Source organism: Ciona intestinalis, unplaced genomic scaffold, assembly GCF_000224145.3.
Source record: "Ciona intestinalis unplaced genomic scaffold, KH HT000174.2, whole genome shotgun sequence".
Taxonomy (NCBI): domain Eukaryota; kingdom Metazoa; phylum Chordata; class Ascidiacea; order Phlebobranchia; family Cionidae; genus Ciona; species Ciona intestinalis.
The window spans coordinates 83366-103453 of NW_004190496.2; the positions used below are offsets into that span (position 1 = coordinate 83366).

Sequence of the window (20088 nt, forward strand, 5' to 3'; positions counted from 1 at the left end):
AAAGTAACATACTTAGTAACTCGTAAGCTGGCAAGTGGTATATGAACATCCAGGTTATAACGACTGTTGTTTTCCGGCCACGCGAGGATAAAGTATGTTACATTTATTCAAAGATAGTCAATTTAACAATTATTAAAACGGTTATGCAAACTCTAAAACTACCGTGCAAAAACAAACACGCCAAACGTTTTTAAAGTACTCCTCAGTAATACGAACGAACACTTTTAAACTCTTAAACGGATTGCGAAAACAGGAACTAACTGCTTAAGTCTACGTCTGTATAGGAATTGTAGTTTAAGCGAAGGGGAAATAAAATTTCGGGAAACCACCCCTTCGAGAAATTGGTTTCGAATGAATTGAAGCGTGTCTCATGTTACATTGTGAGATACGTAGTTCTCTGTATGCTGAACGGGCTGAACAAATTATATTAAAGCGCTGCCTGGTTTTATGTTTTAAAATTTATTATCGGTTTCAAGAAGTAAATCTTTTCGTTTTTCCAGTTGGTCCCATTTTGTCTTCTTTTGCGCTGCCGCACATTTTACTTACTTTGCTTGGCAGTAAACCGAGTTGTCTGTTATCAAGATAGAACAGTTTACTTCTCTTCCTTTTGTTTCCCTTTCCACAATTCAAACAACACATTGGAGACTACTGGGTTAAAGCAATTGTTACTGTTCCACCCAAGAACATAATATATGGATATTCCCACAATAGTAAAAATAGAGAAAACTAAACTAATTTTATCCTACTGTACTCTGGTACTAGCATCAAGCTTTGATCTCATCCTCTTTGGACCTACTGGCAAACGGTCGCATATATGTTTTCCCATTTGTAATCACAAAAATCTTAATCAAGAAAAAAAACAAAGTGCTTGTATTCGTGTATTAAGTTAGATTGAAGAAACTGGATCATTTTAACGAATGATTTCTACAACTCTCGGGAAGAGAATAATGTTGGGATCATTCCTATAGAGGGTTGGCGTGAAGGTCCTGCAACAAACAATGTTTGTAGCATTCAGTGAATGTATGTAGAAGCTACTGTTGTAAATAAATGGTAATTTTTAGGATGAATATCCAAGTTTCTGGTATAAAACAGCAGTTGTATACATTCTTTCATGAAGTGTTATGAAGAAATATATAATCTAATCGTGTTAAATTAAGGAAATCAACAACAAAATGACAATCATTTTAACATACTATGGGTAAAATATATATCTTATTCTAGGTTAACAAGAATGACCTTGAAACTATACAGTATGACTTTTGGCCATGCAACCTTATAAATGTTATACGATTTAGTTTTAAATTGGATTTATGCTTTACAAATAACTGGTACCAAAGCTAATTTAATGTGTAAGTAGGTATACAGCAGTAGTTAATTCACTTACTATGTCGCATTCTAATCCCGCTGTCAACGTGATCCAAAGCTCTCTCATCACGAGGGATAATAAGTAAGATGGCAAAGTCGCAATCACCTAATTTAAGCTGAAAAATAAAGGGCATATTCTGATGTTTTATTTTAAAATATGTTATGCTAAAAGTACAGCGTGATGTTAATAAATGAAATGTGAAGATTTTATAATCGAAAAATAAACCAAATTTGATGTTAGGTAAAGTAAGAACTGTGTAGAAGATATAAAAAAAGGGTATAATCTGGGGTGTATAAGCCACCTGTGCACCCCCTAGTTGGCGACTATTGTTAAATTTACACCTCTAAACAAAATACTTTGGGTGCAACAGCCACGCTTTTTAATTGACACTTTTTCCCACACTTTTTATTCACAGCAAGTTTTAAGAACTGACGTTTTGCTGTTGATTCTTTTCCCTTCGTTCTTTAAACAACATGACCCTCCCATCATTTTTATGGAAGTAAGTAAAAATTATGTTATACCGATTTATACTCGGGAAGAAAAAGGAAAGGAGCGTTAATCTCTTCAGTGCCGATTGGTTTCATGCTGCCATGGATGAGCGCAATTTCAACAATGGAATCGGTGAAATGTATCAATGGGTTTGCTGGGGTGATCTCTTTGATGTAACCCATTGAAAGGTGGAGATGAATTTGTTCCAAACCAAAGCCCTAATTATAATGCATTGAGTTAACCCTTAAAGGAATTTAGAATGCCTTTAGGAATTTAGAATTTAGAGGAATTTAGAAAAATATTTTTCAACGTTTTAATTAATATGAATACAATATTGAACTGTTATTTCTGAACTGAAAATTATGTATTAACCTGGTACTCAAGGTTTTCAAGAAACAGAGGAGCAGAGATTCTGATGGCAACAACTTTCCACATGGTTTGTTTTAAATCGGGGAACTGAATGAATGCCTTCTCCATGTCTTCAGTTGAAATGAAGTAAGTCTGGAAAAAAGAAATTATGATGTTTGTTCGGAGCTGTGGCACAGTAGTTAGCACCCTGGCTCTAGCCTGAAAGATATCTTGAAGGCTTAACCCTGGTAATTGATTCAAAAATCAAAGATTCAAAATAATAATTACATTATATACCCTCAAAGTACAGCGAATTAAACAATCACCCACAAAGTTAGTAAGTTACATACGTGGTAACTCGTAAGTGGCAGGAGGTGTGTGGAACAGAACACCCGTGTTATAACGACTGTGATTACCCAACACGAAAGGATAAATAAACCACATTTATTCAATAATATAATCCACCCGTGTTCATATTAACCCATCATCATTTCAGCCCCCCATCTTGAAAAATTGCCTACCACGAGAGGATAAAACTACATTTATTCAATAATGAAACCACCTGCACAGCAGTTTCGCACGTGATGGTGCATGTTCTGTTACATTTAGTAAGAAGTCCAATCTCTCCAATGATATTCCCGGATCCAAGAAAATCTTCTTCCTCCTCGCCTTTTCTGTTTAAGATATGGAGGTTAGATTAAAAAAGTTGTCAGACTGTAAGATTGAACACAAATGTGAAATTGCCAACAGCATTTTTCCAAAATTTGTAAAACAACTTTATTCTTATTTGGCAGTTCCCAACAGCAATTATTTCTTCTGTTTAAACATTAGGGTTAGGTTGAAGAAAATAGACAGAGTTGGAGAAATCAATGTATAATTGTCAGATTTGAATAGTCAGCGTAAAATTATTGAAATTAAAAAATCTTTGAAACAACATCACCATTTTTTCACAAATTAATCAACTTTTCCACTTTTAAACAATTTTTTACTCGGTTTCAGGGTCTTGACTTGATCCTATTTCAATAGGCTTGTGGTTTTCTGATCCAAGTCTTAAGTGTTGTATGTGGCCATGTAAGGAACCGTATAACTGAAATATAAAAAGGTTATATATATATATTGTAGCTAACAGGCATATATATAAAAGTCTGAAAATGATTAAATTTTTATAGTTTTTTAATCAAAAAAAAAGAAAAAAAATTAACAAAATTTAGAAAATATTTATTTTTGTGAATAGGTGCTTTGAAAATTGACCAAAAAATACTCTAAAAAATTGAAAAAAATAACATATTTTTAAAAACAATGCCTTCACTCCACCTTAATCATTCCGTATACAATGATGTGAATGCCATCGACCAAGTCATCTTCCTGCATTATGATGTCACCATAATCATAATCCATACACACAGCATTCAGTTTTACATAATCAAGTAGATCGTTGTTGTCTGTGGAACAAATACTTTAACGAACTTACATTTGTAAAAAAAAACCTAATATCTTAAAAGTGTATTAAACAAGTAATCTTGCAGGTGATTGATTTTTTTAGTTTTCCTTGTGGGTGATATATATTGTTTAGTTTTTGTTTTGGGTGATATATTTTTTTTTTAACTTTTTTTTTCTGTATTGCTGATAATTAGAACAACCAACTAGTGACCACTAGACAATGAATGAATTTTAAGTGTTTTGCTCAAAAACACAATTCAGATGACAGGTTTGAGTTCTGACACAAGTACTTTTACCCTCTTTTCGGTATATAATAATTAAGCCAATCTTCGTTACTGTATCTAAACAAATAAACAACAAATATGCAATGTAATCTTTTGGTAAAGAAGCAGGCATGTTAACCACTGTGACCCACCACATAATAGTATTTTGCTTTATATTATCAAACCTTTTATCCAGAAGACATTTTCCAGCAAGTCCTCGGGAGGTGGAGGGGCAACTGTGGATGGGAAGTCGGTTTGTCTCTTCAGTTTGATCTCTATTCCTCTTTCAAGCAACTGCATTTCATTTTCGTCTAAAACTCCCCCTGTTAATAACGCAATATGTTTTGTAATCATTTTTACTTTTTCTTTTTTTAGTTGTACCATACATAGGAAAATACAGACAATCGTGATCTATATACGAGCTGTTATGTTTGTGTTAAACCTAACTAGAAAATCCATATTTCATATTTTATAATGTTCTAAAAATAGTTACGTACTGAACCATAGGTGGCCTAAGCAAAACATGAACATAACTCTGTTTTATATAAAATTTACAGCATAGTTGATTCAGTGAAATAACTTACCTGCACACAGCTGGTGTATGGCATCGCGAGAATGGTTGAGAATCGTACTCACTGCGTTCTTTGTTTTGACACTGATTGCAATACCAGGGTGGTCACGTTGTAGCAATCCTGTAAACAACAAAATCAAATTAAAATTCATGAATTTCATCTGTTTTTCCTTGCGCGGTGGGGCAACGACATAACATAATTTAATACTTATATTTTCGAAAACAAAAGCGAACATCATGTTATTTAAAAACAAGGAAAAGGGAATCAACATCTAACCAACAGTTGGTAAAACACACTGTAAATAAAAAGTGTAGGAAAAAGTGCCAAATAAAAAGCGTGGCTGTTTTTAAACTTACTATATTAAACCTCACCCATTTCTCTTGTAACTTCTAATCTGTTCTTATCTGAAGCTTCCATAAGCTTAGCTTGTATCTTACTATTTTCACTAATACTGACGATAAGCTTGTTCACTTCTTCCTCAGCTGTTATGAAGCCCTTACCCACGTTGTAACCAAAACTCAATCTAAAGCGAACAACACGAACAAAAGTTATAAAATACTGTATAATTTTTTTGTGTTGGCCTACAGTTTATACATCGCTTGTTTTAGTTTATCTATAATTATTTTGCTTCTTTTTACTGTAAAGCTGACGTGAAGAAATCAACTTCTTATACAAAGACACATATGCCCTCAATAGTAGCAGCATTAAGTCTAGTACAGATATCCTCTGCTCTAGTGGTGAGTGAACTAACACTGTGCTATAGCTCAAGACCCTGGCATGCCTCACTCAATAACTTCACCCATAATATAATATATATATATTTTATATATCTTCTTGGATACAGTAGCAAAGATCAGGTTAGTTAACACAAAAACAAAGAGAAGGGAATTAGCAACAAATAGCCTTCGTTATACACACGCTGTGGGAAAAATTACTTGAATAAAAGTATCAGGTAAAAGGCATGGCTGCTAAACCCACAACCATATAGAATAGAGTTGCAAACTCACTTTTGTAAGATTGTGAACCACGCTTTTTTTAATAAAGGAGTACCATTTTATACATTGGGGGTAAATCCCCTATTCATCTTTGTTAAAAAGGTAAATATACAAAAAAGGTTAAGAACCCATGAACTAGAACCTCACCCATTAAATTTCAAACTCACTTTTTGTTGATAAGTTTGTTGATAAAATCCACCATCCTCGGCATGATAGTCTTAGACAACCGAAGCAAACGGGTTGCTCTCAACATTCGGATGGTTTTTGTAACTTTGCCGAACTTTATAACTTTGGTAGTCCTGAATGGTGAAAGCAATTTTTACCCTATACTACCAATTGCTTTTGATTTTGTAATAAAACAAACTTTAATACTTTTATACATTCCAGCAACTTTCATGTTTTGCCCCAAAACACATGCACTTATACTGTAAGCAGCGTCAAGCCTCGAACCTGTAGCCTCTGGTCTAAAGTCGGGTGCTGTAACCACTGTACTACATCAGATTGAGGTGTTTAACAAATACTTGGAGAATTACCAACAATTAATCAAAAGGTAAAAAAACACTGAATGAATGAATTTGCTTTATCTTCGCTTGGCGGAAAACTAGAGTCGTTATGACCCAAATGTTCTGTTTCATACACCTCGTGCCAGCTTACGAGTTACCATGAATGCAACTTTGTGGGCGATTGTTTATATGATAATTAAACCATTGCATTACTTGACTGTCTTGACAAGATTTCCTGTGTTTCCCCCGCTGACCAACACAAAATCAATTATAAGTTCCACAAAGCAAATGATAAGAATGAGAACATCAAACTGGTTCCATCGACTCTTAATGTATTGCTTGTTACCCAGGCCAGCCAACTATAACATAAAGGTTTTTGTTATAACCTTTTATAAGTATAGTAGAGTGGTGGAAGATGGGGCATTTTTTCATTCTATTTTCTCATTCCATTTGGTAGTAAACAAAGAACATTCAAAAAAGCATAAAACCGTATTCTCACAACTCCCATATGTTAATTGTTTAAAACACAATCTTGGATATTCTGTTAGGGATGTCCCATCTTTCCTGACCCTACTATATTAATATTGGTTTGAAATTTACTTTTAGATGTAAAATACAACTTGATAAAAAAGCTGTTTGAAGATATGCAAGGTATGTTTATATACCCAGCAGCAAGATACTACTGTAAAACGAAACTTTATAAAAATAAATGAATGAATGTATGTAACTTAATTATCCTCGCACGGGCAGGTTAACAACAGTCATTTATCACTGAATATAGTTGAATTTGAATGGCCTTCACACTCAATATCAAAATATATCAGAAAAAAGTAGTAAAACCAAATTATTTTAGTTTGTGTCGATTCCTCACCTTTAGGCCAACCTCTGCGCAGTAGATGAGAATAAACACTCCGTTCGTTAACTAGAAATAAATATATTTGTTACTTCCTCTATCAGAAAAAATGTAAATTGTCTTTCAACAGCTCATCTGGTAAAAAACGTAATGTATTTCGGACGTTTGGTCTGCCATACAGCAAGACTTCATCAGGGAATGTAAACTTGAAACGTCAAAAATAAACTACTTTCATACTAGATGAACCGTTAAAAGATTAATTATTAATACCTACTTGTTATGCGGTGAATGAAGATGCCACCAATTTAAAAGAGATACAATATTATAAGTTCCTGTATTGGTCACAATGTACGGAGACTAATGGTTTAATGTTTGAATGAAAACTTTGTTTGTCTTCCCAAGGACACATACACCCACAATGGTAGCAGCGACGAGCCTTGAACCCAAAACTTCTGGGTTAAATGCAAGCGCGCTAACCAATTTGCCACAGTGGTGCGCTCTTGTTCACCTGCAATGCAAGCCACCAGCTGTCAACATTCTCCCAAGTCTCATCCACCATGAAGTCCAAGACAATCGGAACGATATTAATGATGATAATGCATTGCATCATGATCTCAAACTTGGCTCCAGTCACAAGCCGGAAGATCTTACGAAGCTGACGGTTTCTTAAGATAAAAGAACACATTTAAAAAATTAGTAATGATCTGGTGCTACAAAAACGTAACCAACAAAAATCAAGTCCAACCACTAGTTATTCATTGAGAAATATATTTCGCCTAAATGGCATCGTCAGTCTCTGCAAAAGAAGCATATAAAAATTTAAAAAATTAGTTTTGCTAAATTTTACCATTGATTATCGGATGAATGACTGTAACCTGCTTGTTCTCGTGTGCCAGGGCAGCGACAGTCTATAACACGGGCGTTCTGTTTCATACACCTTGTGCCAGCTTATGAGCTACTCCATATTTAACTTTATGGGTGCATATTTATAACACAATTTAAACAACCCATTGTTAGATGATAGGATTTATGGCCCGGAAATGCCAGAAATGCATGTTTGCTAGTAAATTAAAAAAACCATAGGACTTAAAGAAAATTTAAATTGACATAAAATGGAATTTAATTGGGACATTTTGGATATTTATCAGTAAACTTTTTAAAAAAGACAAAAATGAATATATTTTTGCATTTTTTACGGCTTTTTAGAGCCCACCTTGGTGGAACGAGACTGTTAGTTTTCCTGCTATACATCCAATCTTCCAACTTTCCCTTAATATGCGGAAGAATTCCCGTCACCTCCCAGCTCTTACGGATGACGCTTATATTAATAAACTCTCCTGGTTTATCAGCTGCAGTATCGGCTGCTGCGATAAGAACACGAGCCTCTTGATCCGTCAGCATCCCGGTGCTGTATTGCTTTCCATATGACATCTGGGAAAATAATTTCAAATTTAGCATCAACAGAAATATGTTAATTTTTTTTATTTTTCTATAAATTTTTTTATTTTTTTTAGTTAAACCAAAATTGGATTTAGGTACAAATGTTATTACTTACAGTGGCGGGCATTTAAAGGATAAAAAATATCTTTCAAACCGATAAACATGCACAAAGCAAAAACTATTATTAGCACATATACTAGACAAAATTCATTGATATTTATGTATCTTTGTAACTTTATTTAAAAAGCAACATTGGTGTGTAACTTGTACAACGTTTTAAATACATAAAGATATTGCTAAACTGTTCTCTTACTTTAAGAGCAGTGATCATTCGTAGTCTTGCCTCTTCTAACAAATCTTTATAAGTGCTGTCCATTGCAGAGTTGATCTATGTTTTATAAAACCGTAAGTAAAACCTCATATTTTATAGGTGTAAACATGGGGTGAAGTGTAACCAGTGGCCCAGTCAGAAAAAAAATCAGGAGGGGGGGTTTAATAAAAAAATAATCCTTCTTTTTTAATTTTTTTCTTTTAATTAATTTTTTTTGGTTTAAAAGGGAGGGGGGGTCGCGACCCCCTAAACCCCCCCTGGCTGCACCACTGCGTGTAACCCTGCTGTTAGGTGTATATACACCCAAGCAGAGCCACAGTATATTGCATTCACCACATAGAACTTAAAACCCTTGATACCAAAATAAATTGCCATTCAATCTTTATTACAATATGCAATACATTAGTTTACTACAAAGAAACAACAAACCTGCAACTGCTTCTCTTCCGTTCCATCATCTTTAAGAGACACTGAACCTCCAGCAGCTACAGCCCCCGCCTGTTATTTAATTTCAAAGTTATTTTAAAGCGTCAGATTTGGCATTGTTGTTTTAAAAATAAACTAAAAAACTACCTACAAAGTATCATTCATGGTAATTCTTAAGTGGTATGAAACATTACACCCATTTTGAATGTGGACAACCTATTAGTGTCCACCGGGTTGAAGTAATAGCCATTAGGCGTCTTTCCAAAAGACATAAACCCCACAATGGTAGTAGTGTCCAACCTCAAACCTGATATATAAAAATGCTCTTACTGTTAAGGGATTTTTTTGCAAAAGGGGACTTTAGCATGGACACACACGCTCAAATGAAAATAAAAATAATGTTATGTTACCGTAGGTAAATCCTTGTACGGATATTCGACCATTGTCATTTCTTCTACCATGCTCCATTTAGCATCAGCAAGGAAGCGATCATACTTAAGCACGCCAACCGAGCGTTTAAGGTCGTTTTGGATTCGATTCACTGCGTTCAGCATGCTTACTTGTTGAGCATTCGTGATATCAAGCATTCCTATAGTTGGACAAGAAACATATTAAAATCATTAGAGCTGGAAAGTGGTAAAGTTATGATGAAGAATGAATGACACATATTTATCTTCATATGGATATGGTTAAGCAAACATTGTATTAAATAATTTTTCAACGGGTCATCTGTTTTGTCGGAAATACACTTTTTTTGTCATATCAGATGAGCCGTTAAAAATTTGTTTACATTATGCCTGGTGGCAAAAGTAACAGCATAGTATTCAGAGTTGGAAGAAGGGTAAATATATAAGATAAATGAATGGATAAATATAACATATTTATACCAAGATGGAGCAGAATCTTTGATACTGATAAGAAACAACAGTTATTATTTTCTATAAGTTACTTCATTCGTGAATTTAACTTATTAGTGGCCACTAGGTCGGAACAAAAAATCAAAAGTGTCATGTAGCGTATCAAGTGCGAACAAACCTAATTTCTTGAGCACTGCTTCAATGGTACTTGCATTAATGAAAAGAGTCAGAAACACAATCCCACCAGTGTGCATCAGTATCTATGTAATTAAGTTAGGTATTTAAGAATTAAGAAAATAAAAGATGAATACAGCTAAATATAAGGAAAAAATATTCAAAAACTGATTGGCTTATAGGCAGATAACAGTGGTTGCTTAAGAGACATAAAATACAAGTACTTTTATAGACTATATATTTGTCAAAAATATATTATATGTACATTTTATAGACTATATATTTGTCAAAAATATATTATATGTACATTTTATTGACAAAAAGTGCTATTGCATATTATTCTATGCAGTGTTTGCTGATCAAAATATTATTAGTTTATCGTAAAAGAAGTGCGAATTAAATAAGCAGAAAACTTATTAATTAAATTGTACGTTTACCAAGATCAATTGTGTGTATTTACCTTTTGAAAAATCTTGTCAAATTCCACATCTGAAAATAAATTTGTGGTAAAAATTGATAAACAGGTATTTCCAAAAGATTTGCATACTTACAAACCGTATGTATTTCAAATGAATACGTCAATTTAAGAATTCCGACTTAAATAAATAAATAAATAAAAATACCTTTTGTAGGGTCTAGATCGTCTAGATCATCATGACCGTCGTCATGACCGTCGTCATGACCGTCATCAAGTGAACGTTTATGATGTACGTGGTTCACCGATCCAAAACTTGTTCCGTATGGTTGGAGGGCTCTGTGGTAAATATAATAAAACTAGAATTAATTCTATTTGAAAAAGAGACTGAAGATGTCATTTAGGTGAAATATATATCTCGACAATCCATACAATCAATATAACAAGGCTGTTCTGTTTAACTTGATGGGAACATTTTTAAGGTAGGATATATTTATGTCTGACACTTAAATACTTTAGACAACCCATAAAAACCACTGAATTGTATCAAATTTTGTTAAGTGTTTTGCCGAAGGTCATAGACACCCACAAACATATCAGCGACCAGGCTCGCTGCCTCTGGTCCTAAGTAATTAATGCAACAAAACTGGACAAAATTTTAATAAACCAATCCATTTTAAACACTCACCCAATGTAGCTGTTGAGGTAGATGGCCAATGTGAGCCCGACAGCGCCACGCAGACCACCCCATGTCATAACCAGGACATGACGCCAATTCAGATCAATTCCTAACCTCTGCATGGCTGGGAAGAAGCAGAAGATGCTGACAGCTCTGTGGAGAAAAGTTGAGGTGAATAATCCATGTGGTACTTACAACAAAAAAATGAAAAAAAATGAATGATATTAAATGAATTGACGAAGTTTAAATAAATAATTGAGAGTAAATGAATAAACGAATAAATGTAATTAAAAGATTAGGAATAAATAAAAAGTAAATGAATGTAATGACCGTCGCTTTAATACAGGTGTTTCGTTTCATACACCTTGTGTCCGCTTATGAGTTACCATATATAGCCTTTTAACAAAAAATTTTGCTTAAAAAAGTGTCGAAAAAGTTATCTAAACAAATTTTTTCATAAAAACTCCCATCTTACCTAATAATGGTGGTCCCTATATATAAGATGAGAAGATGGCCAACATCCAGAAAAGTTATTTCTTCCATATGGTTAATAATGATAATCCCAACAATGACGAAGATAAGGGTGTTCGCCAAGTAAGCGAGCATCTCCCAGAATCTACATAAACAAGAAAGGCGAACATTGGCAGGTATTGACACAACAGAACTGTTTTTCAAATAGGATAACAGTTATAAAATAAAAACAAAACAATAGAAAACTGGCTGATGGCAAAAACCTACTAGGGAAAAAAATGCCAAATAAACCCCCTGCCCACTTTTGAGTAACCACGCATGCAAATTTGTCAAATTTTTTTCCTGTGTGGCAGACGACTTAGACAAAGTATTAACGACCGTTGTTGGGGCAATGACTGTTAATTATCTCGAAGATGCACATGTTCCTAAATTAAGCATTAAAATTGGTATCCAATTGCTACAATGCAAGCGACCTAACTGTGCTAGATGCTCTAACAAGCAGTATTAAATATTAAAAAAAATTTTTTGGTAAAATGATTTTTTCATTCGTTAATATATGTCATTCTTGTATTTGTTAAAAGATATCCTGATTTATATTTGCCCAAAGTTTAATGTTTAAGTATTTGTAAACTGTACTACTAAGATATTATGCTTTACTTTTAATATTAATATTTTAACCTGTGCAAAAAGTGGTCGACTTGTGGAGTAATTGAAGCTCTGTCTAATGCTAAACCAAGTGTGACGACTGCCAACACACCCGAGGTCTTGCACTGTAATTAAAAATTAGATAAACGTCTTGAAACTTGATAACATTCAAATTAAGGGGGGGGGTTTTAAAGGGGGGAAAGGTTTTTTTTAACCCCCCCCCCCCCCCCCCCCCCTTGTAAAAGTATTCTGATCCAATGTGAAACATGTAATTCCGCACAGCGGATACAACACTAGGGGAATTTATAATCGGTAATTCCCCTAAACGAACAAAATCCACAAGTTCTCACAAAATACAAATTTCCAGCAAACTTCAACGAAATATTTACGCTATAAACGATAAAAATAGACCTAGCGCTCACCACTTCGCCCACGTAAAACGTAATGTAGGTAAGACTGAGGGTGACGGTGATCTCAGCTAAAGCATCATTGTAAATCTTCTGCAAGATGAAGCTACCAGTGCGAGCCACCAACCAACCGATCAATGGTCCAAGTAAAGACTGCTGGACGACCAGTAGAATGGTTGACCAAGCTAAGGTTAATATGAAATTGTGATTCCGGATCGTAATTGTACCGAAATTGGCCTTTTTACGTATAGTACTTTTGGATAAGATGCGACACCTTTACCACATAATATCCTGATCGCGATTTAAATAATTAACAACGGTCTATAGAAGTCATAACGATGCGGTTTTATAATTCTTTGATTGTTATTTGTTTACTACCGAATGGAACGAGAAAATAGAATGAAACGGTGTCCCATTTTCCCCACCCTAATATAAGATTAAATTTAGACCGAATACATACTCGTCAAACTATCGAAGTAGGGAGTCATCGACTTTAGCAGCTCAAGGAATATTTTAAACACGACGATGGCTGCACCGTCGTTCAGTAAAGCTTCTCCTTCAATAATGGTTCCAAGGTATTTCTGACCACCTTAAAAATAATGGTATGTTTAAGACTCTTTACCGTAACTTATTTGTAGTAACTCTTTACTCTCGAAACAGAATTCTAAATATTATTGACACGATGATACCTTTTACCTATACAATTTATTTTCCAAAAATAAAATACATTTCTTCCGATAAATTGACCAACTGGCCCACACTATATAAATCCCCTTAAATAAAATGAATTTGATGAACCCATTATACACATTTAATTCCCAAGTCGCTATTATTTACCTAAGTCCTTTAACAAAGCTACCACTGCCACGGGGTCTGTAGCACTGATGATAGAACCGAATATAAGGGCAACGTAAACCTTCACTTCGAAGTTGCCGATGTTTGCGACCTCAGGAATACACAGCGAGAGAAAGGCGGTCAACACGGTTGCCATTAGCAACCCGGGGACGGAGAGTAAGCTTACGTGGCCGATCGACCTAGGTGAATGAATGAGACTTATTTATTTATTCTGGCGTAGCGGGGCAACGATGCTCGTTATAGCACGGGTGTTCTGTTTCATACACCTCGTGCCTGCGTTACGATGTATGTAACTTTGTAGATGCATATTTTGAGAAAGGTTTTAATGTGATGTTTTTTCTGTTTTGTGTATGGCTGTTAATTTGGACAACCCATTTGTGACCACTGGGTAGGATCAATTGCCGTTTAGCGTCTTACCGAATGACACAATAGTGGCCATCATACCCAACCACCGTGCATTTACTACACAACTAAAAATCAGCTTTTCAATTTTATCGCTTATTTAACACAAAACAGACCTCCAGAAAACGTGATGGTCTATGACGTAGGCAGATTCGAAAATGACGACTGGTAAAAATACGTGAAGGAACAACTCTGGATCCATTTCCCTTATAAGGCATGGTTGAATTTCCTGCAACGAATAATATCGTCAATGTCTTTGTTTGCTGAAAAAGTAAAAATGTCGGAAAGGGGAAAAGGTACGCTGCGTGCAACTTTGTGTAATAACGGCTAGACCACTGTAGTATTGAAAGATCGTAACTTACTAATCCTCGAAATTTGTTAAAACGCGGGTGTTTTGTTTCATACACCTCGTGGTCGCTTACGAATTACCAAGTATGTAACTTTGTGGGTGTTTATGTTTTACGTTCCAGTTACTATGTTTAATCCATTACCTCAGGGTATTGCACGCCAATAGCTGCGACCACCATTCCTATAATAAGCAAGAACACAGTGTACGGCAACTTCATCAGACTTCCCCATTTCCAATCGCCAACAAAAGTTGCCCATTTTCGTAATAATATTCGAAGAACGGCTAAATAAAACCGGTTAAAAATTAAAGTATTTTAATATTTTAGACATATTTTAAGGTATACATTTGATTTTTTTTAATTTCGAAAAGAAATCTTCTGACGGTATACACATTAGAAACATACAACATTTAAATAAACGTGTTGGCTTATATTTTGACATTTTGAACACAATTTTACCTCCGAACCCGCAACTTCCAAATATAAACAAAATATGATATGGATGATTATGCTCTTGTTGCTCAACAGCTTCAGAATGATCCTCCTCGGTTGTATAGGTTAGGTTACTAGTAGTCAGTCCAAGGACGCTTGAAACCGTAGAAAACTGAGACATTTTGCACCAACTTGATTTTCTAACCGATAAAACGGGCGTATTTCGTCACGCTGTCGATCTACGACAGGGCTCTTCTCCAGAAACTGCAAATGGGCTAAAAACGATCACTACATTTTCTTTCCAGTAAAAACTAGAAAGAAAAGGCGTTCATGCGATGCTTCCAAAACTTCAGTGGAAAATAATGAACAAAAAATTCGGTTGTATTTAAATGAGTATTGACTTTTGTCCTCAGTGACGTTTCAATGGTAATTTTTCAATTCCTTTGTTACGTCATACCCCGTTGTTATGGGTAACTTAATAAAAATAAATCAGATTTTTCTTGAACATTTTCTTGTTTTGATAAAACGGTAAATAAGAAATATGGAAGAGCCAGGTAAAAAAAAGTTTGGAGACGTCGTTTTGAACATAAAAGTAAGGAAATTTGCTGTTTACTTTAAAAATACGTATAAAAAAATTAATAAAAATTAGGCGTAAAAAATTTAAAAAAATTTGTTAAATAAAAAACCCGGAAAATGTTTAAACATCTGTCTTGGTAAAAATACGTACACATTTGTTTATATATGACTGAGTAATAACATTTTTTGCCATTTTTAACACGCAGAAAGTGCACAACATACTCGACCGGGTGGGCGCTGATATTTCTACGTTAAAACAACGAATGAAAAAATCGAGTGAGATACATCATCGAAGCAAAACTGAATCCACACTTTCTACAAATCAAAGGTTTAAAGCTTAAAATATATTACAAAAAGCAACGCGTACTCGGACTTTAGAAAATAACATTGAAAGGAGCTCCGAAAATTAAATTTAAAAAAAAGAAATTTAAAGAAGTAGGTGTGAAATTAAAACGTTTTAATATTAAAACTATTTTTTTAAATATTGTTAAGCTGTTTTAAACTGTGTTTTTTTTTTGTGCAAGGAAAAAATTGAGAGGCGTAGAGCTATGTGGTTAAAAAATCACCTTAATCGTTCCTTGTTTACTGCCAAATGTGACGATAAAGTAGAACCAAACATGTCCCATCTTACCCCAACCTACTATATGTTGTATATTACCCTATACTTGTTTAGGGATTCTACGATCGGGTATACCGGGGACGTAAAAGGCGGAGGCGAGGGTAGTACGGCACAATCAAGTTTGCAACTTGAGACAAAACCAACCCATGCGTCAACATTCAACAGTTCGTCAATTTCACTTGCTGTTACCGATGATGAGCGCCCTCGTGCGGTTAAACCCGTAGCGCGGCCCCGCAGAAAGTCTGCCCCGCCGACACAGCGTGATTTTAACATTATTGAAGTAAATTCCGCTCCAGAATACGATCACGGTGAGCGTATTTCGCGTTAGAAGTGTCTCTAGCATAGCCTTTATGCCGTGGCGGTTCTCCGAAAATACAAACGCAGCTATCCTCTTGTCTAATCGCTTCGTTGCGTTTTCATGGTATAACCATATTCACAACCCCTAATCAGAGCATAACTGAGAAATTGGATATATAGGTAATATAAATATAAAAAGTTGCGAACCAGTATGTATATTAATTTCGGTAAACAACTTTTTTGCCAGTAGGTACATACCGGTTTAAATGTGTTTTGTTTTTTTAAAAGTTATTAATTTACATTTTGTTGTCTTCTATTAGGTACTTCCCCGTCCAAGGTGAGCCATGGACATATACACAGAATGCGAAACCGATTTTTAGAGGTACGGCGGTCGCCAGATGGCGTAACTGCGCTAAGTCCACGCGAAACCAAATCCCATGCGATTGAAAAACACGAAAAACTTTCTGAACCAACTGCGTCTTCAAGTTTCCATAGCTACGGTTTTTCTAACTCCAAAATTGCGTCACCCGTCATTAGGGGAGGCGGTAAAATAAAGTCTTCTATCCATGCACCTAGCGTTGGTATGCCAGTTAAAACACACCACGGAAAAAGTCGGTTACCTAAACCGAGAGTGAAAAGTGTCAGTCAATGGAAACCTAGCGTAAAAGAATCCCAACAAAGTTCAATTCAGAAGCATTTCATACCCAAGCCGTTCGTACTGCCCTATAAAGATTTAAAAACTACAAGTCAAAATAAATCAAGTCCACGAAAAATTATTCCCAAAACACCAATATTTCGGCCTGAAAACTCCCAAGTTCAAACCAAAGAAACACCCAGCAACCCCAGCTCGTATTTAAACCAATGCTCTATAGAAACTAAAAAGATTCGTACAGAACAATTTCCACCAACTTCCAAAACGCTTGATTCTATTTGCCCAAAAGCGTCGAACGAATGCTGTGAAACAAAAAGCGCCACGATATCATCAACTGATGAAACTCAGGTTAAAAATAGTTTGCAAAAACCTCAACAAACGTCGTTAACCGTATGTGACGGGCAGGTTACAGCGAAGCAAGTTTCACATACAAGCATAAGTACAACTGAACAGTCCACAGATGCTACTCTGGCTAGCAATACCGCAAGGGCAAATGTAAAAGAAAACAAACCAACGAAAACCCAGATTAAAAATAGTTTGGAAAAACCTCAACAAACGTCTTTAACTGAACATGGGGGACCAGTTGTGCCTAAGGAAGGTCCACACTCAAGCATTGGTGTAACTGATCATCAGTTATCGGATGCTATTCTGACCAGCAATACCGTAAGAGCAATTGAAAAAGAATACAAACCAACGAAAACTGCAAAAGAAATTAGTAGAGATACCCCAAGTGACCAAAAACACAAAGTTAATAATTGTTCTTTCGACAAAATTGATTTGAAACCAAAGAACATTCAACCTGATAATCTGGATCGGAACATTTCCTTGTCAGTTCAAAAAACATCTTTTCACCAAATTAAAACGGAACAAAAAGAACATGCAGTCCCACAAGAAATATCAAATGATAGCAATGTCATTCCCACAGAAAATACAAAGATTACCAAAGCATTGCAACCTGCGACAATTCCAAACATGGCAAATGAATTAATTAATGATATTGCAAAGCCAAGTCAAAAAAGTTCCGTTAAACCAACAGAATCTCATTTAAAAGTAATAGAACAACCAATTGCGGCAATGAACAATGAAGAAACACCAAGAGTTATTGAAAATATCTTAACTGTGAGTACTTCAGTGGGAAACGTACAAGTCAAGGAAGATGAAAAAGCAAGGGACTCTGGGAATACAGAACTAGCAAGTCAGGAAGATGGCAGCACACATTCTAAAGAAACCGAATCGATTAGGGATATGGTAAAACTGATAGAAGAAACTGATATGCCGGCAGTTTCACTTGACACAAGTGTACGAAACATGAATGAGAACGTGCGCCCAACACCAGATGTTTCTAAAATTCCTGTGGAGCATAATAGGGTACACAGCAGTGCATCATTACAAGATACAATTTGCGAGAAAGAACAAGATAGTTTCGATGAAATTAAGCAAAGTACGGAAAATCTTCCGAAGACGACAGATGACATTGTACATGACACACCCTACAGCTATCCACGAACAATTAAACGAACTTCTCCTTACGTGCGGAGGCTTGTCAGCCGTTTTGAATCGCCACCGAAAATTATAGACGAGGTAAAAGGTGTACACTCCCAAATTTCCGAAATGATCGACCGAATGTTGCGAAGGGAAATAAACAAAATTATTCAGCGCGATTTATACGAGCACGATTGGCATTTTGACGTTGTGCAGCACAAGGAAGAGGCCAAAGAACCGATATTCACGTTTGCGCCATATTGCCACAACAGCACCATGCAACAAGTAAATTAAATAAAATATGAACATATTTTCATACATTTGTAAATACTGTCCATTTTTCAGACCGAATCACCTCGACTTCAAGAAAGCGCTGAACTCCCAACAGAACAAATGTAAGTTTTATTGCATTAGTTACCAATGTAACACCCAAATAATTTATGAAAAAGCATCACTAAAATTATCATTGTTTTCGCATGGTTTTTAACAATGTAGCTACCCTACTGTATAATATACATTTCATAAAACACGGGAAAAATGTTTCGCAAACTTAATATTTACGTCATAATATTAAACAATTCTAATATAATTTCCAACAGTTGTAAATACCGTCGTATATTTAAATCTCGACAGGAGCAATATTAAAATATGTCATCACAATGTAAGTTATGATATTTACAGAATGTCACGTCTTATTGAAAGTTGGTCCACGTTATTAAAACATCATTATCAGACTTCCGCGTTCCAAGCTTGTCGTCGCAACGTTTATTATTAAACTACAATACATCACAATACATTATATTATATACGAGTGAGGTCTTTATCGAGGAAGATCCATAGGCTATATTTTTGGCCCTAAATCACAATGCATATATATAGCATATATACGCTACCGCAAATACAAAATAGGCATTCTGCCTATACATTCGATATTCTATGTTAACACAACAACGGTTAATTTTATCTTTTCCGCACAGACTAACTAGCGAAGACCTTTGGCGAATAATGCCCGACTGTGACGTTACAAGCAACAATTATCCAACCGCTGCAACATACATATGCGTTATGGTCATTGCAACGGTTATCCTCTTATGGCTGGGTTTAAGTGATAATGCAATAGATACCTGCTTACGTCATCTCGAAATTTATCTGCATGATGTCATCGCATTTGAAAGACTTGAATTTTCGACAAGAGTTTTTTAATAAAATGAATTAAAAAGAAATGCGTGGTGATGTAAGTGTACACCAGTGAAGCGGGTATTATTATATTATTAATTTTAAACGCAAAGATAGATGCCTATTTTGGGTTAAATGTGTGTATATGTTTAGGGTAAGATGGTCCATGTTTCTATTTTCATTTATCGTTTTCTATTTCGTATCATCTTAGAAGAGCGATTGGGGAAATATGGGACAGTATGTGTTAACGGGACACATTTTGCTCTAGTGTACTATGTATGTCCCCTTCGAACACAATTAATTCGGGATTTTTTATTGCTACGATGTTTTAGTGACCAGAACAAAAATGATAATATTTAAGAAAAAAGGAGTTTGTTTAATTTTGCATTGCATAAAATATCGGACACGGCAAATATTTCAACAACTGTAAAAAATACCATTATTTAAAATTGCCCTTTCGTTTATACGCGTTTTGAAGGGTAATTTTATGTGTTTATAGGTTGAACCGAACCTCCCACGCTTTTCAAGAGCCTTGTGTTCTTGGAAAAAGTAACAGGTTGTCCTTATATGAACTTA

General features: G+C 35.1%; 2 protein-coding genes across 2 annotated transcripts; one reads left to right on the forward strand and one right to left on the reverse strand.

Annotated features, from left to right (window-relative positions):
* Window positions 1-856: 856 nt before the first annotated feature.
* LOC100175936 (sodium/hydrogen exchanger 10-like) lies at window positions 857-15073 on the reverse strand. Its single transcript, XM_002119928.3, has 30 exons — window positions 14738-15073; window positions 14423-14562; window positions 14048-14160; window positions 13512-13708; window positions 13135-13263; window positions 12690-12859; window positions 12301-12392; window positions 11627-11767; window positions 11161-11304; window positions 10681-10811; window positions 10518-10546; window positions 10062-10143; window positions 9437-9615; window positions 9030-9098; window positions 8583-8657; window positions 8043-8260; window positions 7338-7494; window positions 6848-6898; window positions 6190-6335; window positions 5641-5772; window positions 4850-5001; window positions 4491-4598; window positions 4092-4229; window positions 3518-3645; window positions 3193-3290; window positions 2766-2877; window positions 2228-2356; window positions 1888-2073; window positions 1385-1481; window positions 857-986 (listed from the first exon to the last, which is right to left on the reverse strand). Exons 1-30 carry the CDS (start codon window positions 14889-14891, stop codon window positions 925-927), a joined length of 3759 nt encoding a protein of 1252 aa, XP_002119964.1. The 5' UTR covers window positions 14892-15073; the 3' UTR covers window positions 857-924.
* Window positions 15074-15216: 143 nt separating this feature from the next.
* Window positions 15217-20024, forward strand: LOC101243329. The gene is made up of 6 exons (XM_004227265.4): window positions 15217-15302; window positions 15493-15614; window positions 15960-16213; window positions 16523-18621; window positions 18682-18731; window positions 19314-20024. Exons 1-6 carry the CDS (start codon window positions 15252-15254, stop codon window positions 19537-19539), a joined length of 2802 nt encoding a protein of 933 aa, XP_004227313.4. The 5' UTR covers window positions 15217-15251; the 3' UTR covers window positions 19540-20024.
* Window positions 20025-20088: the final 64 nt, after the last annotated feature.

Coding starts and splice junctions, on each gene's coding strand:
- LOC101243329 (XM_004227265.4), top strand. CDS start 15,252: ATGGAAGAGCCAGGTAAAAAAAAGTTTGGAGACGTCGTTTTGAACATA. Junction 15,303..15,492: donor ACGTCGTTTTGAACATAAAA/GTAAGGAAATTT, acceptor TTTAACACGCAG/AAAGTGCACAACATACTCGA. Junction 15,615..15,959: donor ACACTTTCTACAAATCAAAG/GTTTAAAGCTTA, acceptor ATACTTGTTTAG/GGATTCTACGATCGGGTATA.
- LOC100175936 (XM_002119928.3), bottom strand. CDS start 14,891: ATGTCTCAGTTTTCTACGGTTTCAAGCGTCCTTGGACTGACTACTAGT. Junction 10,812..11,160: donor TACCTCAACAGCTACATTGG/GTGAGTGTTTAA, acceptor TATTTACCACAG/AGCCCTCCAACCATACGGAA. Junction 2,074..2,227: donor TTGAAAACCTTGAGTACCAG/GTTAATACATAA, acceptor CATTATAATTAG/GGCTTTGGTTTGGAACAAAT.